Source organism: Ctenocephalides felis, unplaced genomic scaffold, assembly GCF_003426905.1.
Source record: "Ctenocephalides felis isolate EL2017-DRISC unplaced genomic scaffold, ASM342690v1 CF-g0.4_SCAFFOLD_01886, whole genome shotgun sequence".
NCBI classification, from domain to species: domain Eukaryota; kingdom Metazoa; phylum Arthropoda; class Insecta; order Siphonaptera; family Pulicidae; genus Ctenocephalides; species Ctenocephalides felis.
Genome location: NW_020538040.1, coordinates 26,680,628 through 26,689,416, shown reverse-complemented (window position 1 = coordinate 26,689,416; position 8,789 = coordinate 26,680,628). Strand labels below are relative to the sequence as shown.

At 30.0% G+C, this 8,789-nt stretch overlaps 1 protein-coding gene across 1 annotated transcript; it reads right to left on the bottom strand.

Moving 5' to 3' along the window:
- Positions 1-6,965: 6,965 nt before the first annotated feature.
- LOC113377869 lies at positions 6,966-8,536 on the bottom strand. Its single transcript, XM_026618310.1, has one exon. The coding sequence runs from the start codon at positions 8,507-8,509 to the stop codon at positions 7,196-7,198; it is 1,314 nt and encodes a 437-aa protein (XP_026474095.1). The 5' UTR covers positions 8,510-8,536; the 3' UTR covers positions 6,966-7,195.
- Between the last annotated feature and the right edge of the window lie 253 nt (positions 8,537-8,789).

The window sequence follows — 8,789 nt, the reverse complement described above, 5'->3', positions numbered from 1 at the left end:
GAATTTTAATTAATTTTTTTAATTAAACCACTTTTCATAGGCCTATAATATTATGAGAAATTCTTTTGGACTATCATATCTATTATCATGCAAAGTTTCATCAAGATCATAAGAGAATAACCCCGAGGTTCTCTTTTTTAGTATATTATTTTCAACTGTTTCAACAGTTTCAACTGTTTATATTGATAAAAAAAACGCCATAGAATGCTATGATGCTTAATTTTGCAGAGTTTTTTAAAATAGTTTATTCACATAAACGTATTTTCTTATAAAAATAATTTATATTAAGAAATTCATATTTCTTCTTCTCATTCCTTATTTAATAATTCAACCTCTTTGATATTTAGCTACATCTTACAGTATCCATTACAAAAATGATTCCGTTTCATTTCCAAGTGTTTTCTTCTGCAAATAATTCTCGCAAATATCTCGGACTATCAACATTGTACATTACAAAGATCGTATAGTGTTAGAAAAAAAATTGTGTGATGTCAGCTTCGGAATAAAAGCGACCAGAGCAAAGCTTTGATACTTGTTTGTGCGTCGAATAAGATGGAATAAGAAAAACTAATAAAAAAGCATAGAATATAACTTATACAGATAACGAACTGAAAAAAATTCATAAATATAATGATCGTACGATCTTCGAGTCACTTTGTGCGCTGCGGTTCAGTGATGGCCGAGAGTTCCAATCGGAGGGGCCAAATGAGAATAGGTAGAAGATATAAAAATATAGGATCTGATTCTGCCGTAAAATAGATCAATGTTATGGCAAGGTTATGTTGCGTAGCGTTTTTCATATAAAATAGTACTAAAAACTGTCAAAATACTATGTGATTGCTGTGCAGGAGTTTGAGATAAAAAAAGAGTGCGTGTAAGGTTCACACGCGATTGAAGTAAAATTTATTTGCTACTGTACAAGATGACATTTAAGTAAAAATAAATTCATCATATAACAATTTTGAATAATGTTTATTAGTAATATGGTAACACTCGTGATGCACACACATTTATTAGTTCCAATCATTATACACATTTATATAATGATAAACTATAAATTATATATTTATAACAGCATTAAAAATATGTATAATATTTAAAACCAATAAAGTAATTAAAGTCATACTTCAAATATGAAATGATCGGTTTGTCATTGTAATTAGCATTTAAAAATGAACCTTCATTAGAAAAATGAAGTATTTGCTGATTAATAAATTTTATAATATTCGTTCACACAGTAGATTATATTAAACAACAACTAAACAAATATTGTTTTCGTAACTTCATGTAATTGTATTTGATGAACTTCATGTAATTAAAATTAACATACATTCATTGACTGCTTGTATTTTTTTTTACTATTTCGCTGGCGATATAATCTCATTCTCTATTAAACAGCTGTAATATCTGTCTTGCCTAAAAATATTTTACATTTTAATAACTTCAAAGATTTATAAAAACTACGAATAATATAGAAATAATTTCTAATCAGTAAACTTACTAATCATTAATATTATTAATCAATATTTTTCATTAAATCAAGATTTGTACTACGATGTAACTTTAAAATTTTTATTTATCAATATCGATGCCCTTGTTGATATCGGTACGCATACAACGTTGATGCCGGTACTCATACAACGACAGATCTCTATTCACATACACGACGGCTAATCACAATCGACCCGTATAGAAATGATTTCATCGAAAGCGAATGACGTACAGTTCTGCCGTAACGCATTTCCGTTGCATTTTTACGGATTTGCACTTCAAAAATTACACACGTATTTTACTTCAATAATCTGCAAAACGCACAAACGACAAAAAAGAATGTTATACAACTGCATATTTGTGACGTGCATTTTAGTTGTGCAAGTTTTTAGTACCATTTTGTATGAAAATCGCAACGTAACATAGCCTTGCCATAACATTAATCTATTTTACGGCAGAATCGGCTCATACTATTAATTACTATCAGGTTGTATTTTGTTACCATGTAACATTTAGATTTACATATAGATTCAAATTACACTTATATTCGATGGTTACATACTTGATGTTTAATGTCATTAGGTAAGAGTACTTGAATAGTTTAGTTTTCGAGAGTTCATTAAATAAATGGATTGGATTCATTAAGTTATCCATTTAGATGTGATTACGATGTAAAGTTCCGCATTTAACCAGTACATTATAAAACTATTTGCTACTGTAAAAGTTTTGGTTAGTCACAATTAATCAGTGTAAACTAATATAAATTATGGTAGTTTTAACAAATTGATGACTTATTCATGAAATAGTATATTTTTTTCTATAGAAATGGTTGTTTTCTGATGTAGTACTTTTATCTAAAATATTTATAATTTATAATAATTATGTGGATTTTTGCTTTGCGTATTATTTGTGTTACGTTTGAACCGTTTTATGATTTTTGATTATGATCATTTTTGAATCTCGAAAAATTTATGTTCGATTAAGTAAGATATTTTAATTACAGTCTTTTTATTTTTTATTTTTATTTATCAATTTATATTAAGATATTCAATGGCTCTATTTGAGTTAAATTTACATTAATTAATTAATTAATTTATTTATTCATAAGCAAGATGCCATCAATAATAATAAATATTCTATCACTCTTGCCAAGCTTATTCATAACTAATAAATAAGTGAAATTACTTCATAGAATATATAGCAGCTAATTGCAACCTAATATTCGAAACTTGAACAAGAAACTAAAATATAAAATACTTAAATATAATTATAATTAACAATTTGTTACAGTACATTATAAACTTGAATCAATATCCAGCCTAGCTTAAATTTAGTAAAAATAATATTTCTTTTTTTTTTTAACAGTAATCAAAACCTTTTCAGCTGTTAATCCATACATAATCGAGGATTTTATTAATAGGACTGACTTTTCATAGGTGTAGCAATGCCGGGCAAGGTCTATTTACACCTGAAAAAAATAGTAATAATTTACAAAAAATAATGTTGATTGTCTTTTTCATTATTGATGAATCTTTCATATTGTTCTTTTTATAATGATTATGATATATTCTGTTCATTTTCACCTAAAAATATATTTTTGATCTTTTTAAAATTGAACAGGATATCAATACTGCTCGATATCAGGATGCCCAGAACTTTTATCACAAACCTATGAAATCCCAAGATTTATGGAATACTAAAAAAATTTTATCCATTTTCAAGGGACGCCGATCAGTTTGCTATATTATATTTTTTATACCAATTAGAAAATTTGGTAATTGAAATTATAAATTTATCGAAATCATACGTTTCGGTCCTCCTCGGGTTCATCATTCAGTGATAAAAAAAGCCATTTCACACCAATATATTTTGTTCAAGTTTTAGTTCAATGTTTGAATTAATAATTGCTTGTACTATGTTATTAGTTTAGTTATAGTATTTGTTTTTTAGGGTTGAATTGAATTTTGCTTTTCGAAGGACCGATTGTAAATACTTTGATTTTGTAACTAGTAATATTTATTTTACTTTAATTACATAAATTACATCGTATTTATAATAATTTAATATGGTTTTATTCCGTGTTGAATGATTTGAGTTTTGATTTTATAATAACATTCCGGGAGAATGTTCGCGCCAATCAAAGCATGCGGCTATATTGATATATAAACAAAAAATCATCTATCAAAAAAATCATACAAATCAATCAATCACTCAGAACGTAGACAAAAACAGTATTAAAATTATTGTAAATATACTTATAACTTGTTATTAATATAAAATAAATATATACTGTTATAATCAAAGTATTTACAATTGGTCCTTCATAAGGCAAGCAATCACAACATCCTAAAATTTTTCATCGGTCCTTACGAGCTAGATTCAACATCATCCTAAATTTTTCATTGGAACCCACATGGATTCATCCATTAATGCTATAATAATCAATTACACCTTTTTTATATGCGGAGTAGATTACGGAGGTCCTGTCTTAATAAGAGATCGTCAAACAAGAGGGTACAAAAAATTAAAGACTTATATATGCTTATTTGTATGTTTTGTTACGAAAGCAATTCATCATGAATTAGTATCTGATTTAACGACGAATAGTTTCATGGCAACATTAAAACGATTTATGGCACGACATGGCAAACCTCGCGGAATCTATTCAGATAATGGAACGAATTTCATAGGCGCAACTTCTGGATTAAAGAAATCTTATAAATTTTCACAAAAAGTCAAATCAAAACCAGATTAGTAATAAAATGACCAACGAAGGTGTATTATGGAAGCACATTCCACCGAATTCTGTTTTTTTCGGAGGAATTTGGGAAGCAACCATAAGGTCATGCAAGATATTAATGAAGAATCCTAACCTTCGAGGAATTTTATGTGATTCTGACACAGATCAAAGCAATGTTTGTATACTCAAGACCAATTTCTTCTTGAAGCTCATATCCTAACGATTTAATGAAGATTATTAATTATTTTGAAATCTACATTTCAAGGCCGGGAGAATGTTCGCGCCAATCAAAGCATGCGGCTATATTGATACATAAACAAAAAATCATCAATCGATTTTATTATAAAATTAAAACTCAAATCATTCAACACGGAATAAAACCATATTAAATTATTATAAATACGATGTAATTTATGTAATTAAAGTAAAATAAATATTACTAGTTACAAAATCAAAGTATTTACAATCGGTCCTTCGAAAAGCAAAATTCAATTCAACCTAAAAAACATTGGTCCTTCGAGCCGGATTGACATCCAGCAGTCGAAGAAGATACAAGACATCAATTGGAGCCAAAGGAGCAGAAATCAGGTCACTTAAAACTAACCATTTTTACAATTATAATCCACGTCAAAATGGAATCGTTAAAATCATTAAAACTGAAGCAAAGAGGAATGAAATCGCGATTAACAAGATATGAGAAAATATGCAAACAAATGGCAGAAACACCTACTTCTGAGTTAGATATTTTAGATATAAACAGCCATGTCGAAGAGGTAAGGCCATTATTTGAAATATTCGAAAACACCATTATCAATATAACAACGCTATTAGAAGACGAAGATGAAATAAATAAGTTAATGGATATCGAATTAGATGAATACTTTGAAAAATATAAAAGGTGCCTATCAACTTTATTAAAATTCAGTCAAATAGCACAAAATAAGTCAGATATTAATTCAAACAACTTTAATGATTCTAATATGACAAATAGTCTTAACAACATTAAATTGCCTCAGATTAATTTGCCTCAGTTTGACGGCTCTTATTTAAACTGGTTACAATTTTACGATTCATTTTCTTGTTTAATTCACAAAGACTCAAACATAGGCAATGCCCAAAAATTTATTATTTAAAATCGTGCCTAAAGGGGATGCTGCTAATCTCATAGAATCACTACCGGCAACGGCCGATAATTATATTATTGCGTGGGACTTATTAAAAACGCGGTTTGAAAACAAGAAAATAATCGTAAATAACCATATTAAAAAATTATTTGATCATCCAGCCATGCACAATGAATCGGGTAAGGATCTTCGCAATTTAATAGATACGTTTAATAAGCATTTAAGATGTCTAAAAATGTTGCAACAACCGGTAGACCAGTGGGACGCTCTGATTAATTATTTAATCATGACAAAAATAGACAAAAAAACTCACCAAGAGTGGGAAATGCTCATGAATAGAGGGTCAGAATTAGTTACGTTTGCCGAACTCAATAACTTTCTAAATCAACGTTGTATGACGTTAGAAGCTATAAACCCAACTGAGACAAGAACCGGAAATTTCAATAATTTTAAAGACATAAAAACTAATTTCGAAAAACAAACGAAGTCTTACGATACATCAACCAATTGCAAAAATATTTGTCTGTTTTGCAATGGGACTTATCATTCGGCATATAAATGCCCAAAGTTTCGATCACTATCTACAGAAGATAGAATAATTAAAGCAAAAGAACTAAAATTATGCATTAATTGTTTACGGTGTAATCATAATGTTAGTCAATGCCTTTCATCGAGTCGATGTACCTTTTGCAATTTAAATCACCATAGTCTCTTACACAGAAATTCAAACCAACCACAGACTCTTGATACACCACAAATTATTTCATGTCATTCTGCCGGTAACATACCTCTTAATTCTTCACATTCATTTTTAATATGCAATCGTAGATCTAATGTAAAAGCGCAAGAAAATAGAATTTGGGATTTGAAAGCAAGCAATGACATACAATATTTTAATAAAACGAAAACACAACGCAAACAACATTTTCTAATAGGACTACGACAAATGAAGGAAGAAGGTTTGTTATTACAACACCATTTACAAATTATATAAAAACAATGCGAATTGTAAATGCTATAGTTCACGCACAAATGATTTACGAACAAATCAAAATCTATTTACCAAAGATAAAAACTTTATGAACACTTATATGTCACTAGGAATAGAAGCATAGCTAGTGAATCTATCAAACCCAAAACAAGTTTTTATTGGCCTAATCACGGTGTGTTTAAAACCAGACAGTTTTTCCAAAGGAATACGAAATTATCGTAATTTATTCTAAAACCGATTCATATTCCATACAATAACATAATCTAATTACTATCTAATTCATTTATATAGTGGCAAGGCCCATTTTGAAACACAGCAAGACACAACATGATACATTCAAGCATGACATAGACATAATTATGAACTTCAAAACTAAAATCACTAACTACCAAAGAATCACCCATTAACTGTTCTGATAACTAGACATGAGTATTTAAAATTGTATCATTGCGGAACACAAATACTATAAAATACAATGCGTAATACCTATTGGCCTATCGGAAGCAGTAACTTTACAAGATTAATCCTAAAAAATGTGTAATATGCTTAAACTTTTAACTCAAAATAAAAAAATGTAAATTATAATTTTACGGTATAGAGGTAAGAGGGCTTTTGAGTATTTATTAAAACAAGTAACTTAGTAAAAAATAATACATAAATAAATAGCACAGATCATCTTAAAACAAAATGGATCGATACAATTGAATACCGAAATATAACTTGGCAAAATTATTGGTTCTTCAGTTGTATGATTTACACTGCTCCTGGTAAAACGTATAAGTACTTTAATTGTAAGTACTTGTCCTAAGTACACTAATTTATTCATAAAAATTGTCTGTAATAGTACTGTCAGCCATTAGAAGGTTCTTCGCAAACGCATCCAAAATATTCGTGAAAACGATACATCATGCAATCGGGATTATCCAAAAGACTCTTAGCTAATTCCGTATCCCGCTGGATGGACTTGATTAAATGTTCCATCGAATTAAACTTGGCTTCGGGTCTTATATACCCCAATATGCAAATCCTCATATGAGAACCATAAAAATCGCACGGAAAGTCATATAAGATATGAACTTCCAATGATTTTATTCTATTTTCGTAATACGGATTCCAGCCTAAATTCATAACCATCTTCATCACGGGCCAAGGATCTACTTTCGCCCATCCGTAGTACACTCCTGGGCATAGATCGTCATGGATATCATCGACGACTTCTTTCGAAAAGTTGGCTGTAGGTATACCAAGCTCTCTAGATCCTCTTCCAAAGCCGGCAACAACTCGGCCACGAACAAAATAAGGCAAAATTTTTCTCATCCTTAATAAAGCTGAATCATCAGGTACATCTGTAAACTCGCCGCCAACTTCACTTACATCCAATATCGGAATAGGCTGGATAGAAGGTAATTCGTGTGATTTCAACGATCTTACAACCTTATCCTCCTCAAGCCCATTGGAGTTGGGTTGCAATATCACTGCTTTCGCTTCTTGTACCTTTTCTGTGCCAGCACTAGTTTCCGCGTTTTTCTCTTCTATATCAATTTGGAAATCCGTATTTTTTATCTCTGTTTTCCTAACTTTTATAGCAGTTAGTCCTTTGTTGTTGACTTCTGATGTATTGGCTTCTACGGTATTTACTTCCACGACTTCGACTTCTTGAGTATTGGCTTCGATTTGAACTAGATTTTTTGGAAAGGGTTGATAGTCTTCAGAACTTTCAGACGAGTTATTAAGTTTACTAGACTGATCATTAGTCATATATTGTATTTTTAGAATATTGTTGTGTGATAACACTTTGCTATGTTTGTCAGCAAGTGATTTGACCAGTTCACCTGTCAGATGTTCTCGTTTTTCTTTGGAAGCTTTTGTTATTCTAATTTTAGTTTTATTAGGCCTTTCTCTGTTTGCTAAAATGTCGTCCAAGCTAGAGTCCTTTGTTTCGGTATCATCAGATGATTCGTTTGTGACGGAGTCGTCGGAACTGCTTGTGGAAGGTGGAATTAATGTCTTATCCACCTCCCTCGAAAAAGAGGGATTCCCTTCGTCCGACGTTTTGACTTCGTTCGAATTCACCGAAGAAGTCGCTACTTCACTCGTAGCCGAAGACTTTTTTATCTGTTTACGGTCTCCGCCACCCAGATTATCATTTGCTACAGATAGCATTCGGATGTTAAAAACTTACAGAAGAATATATTTCCTTTTGATATTAGTGAACAAATTTTATTAGATTTAGATATAGAATAACGTTACTCGTTTTGCAAGACTCTTAATGATCAATATCAATATGATTTTGATATATTTAGTTGCAAAACGTTTAGAACACCTGTCCAGATTTTTCAATTAAAGTGATGTTAGATTCAATATAAGAAAAATTGTGTCAATTTTTGGAAGTTAATTTAAAGTATTAATTATAAGTATATTAATTAAGTACTATATTACTGAA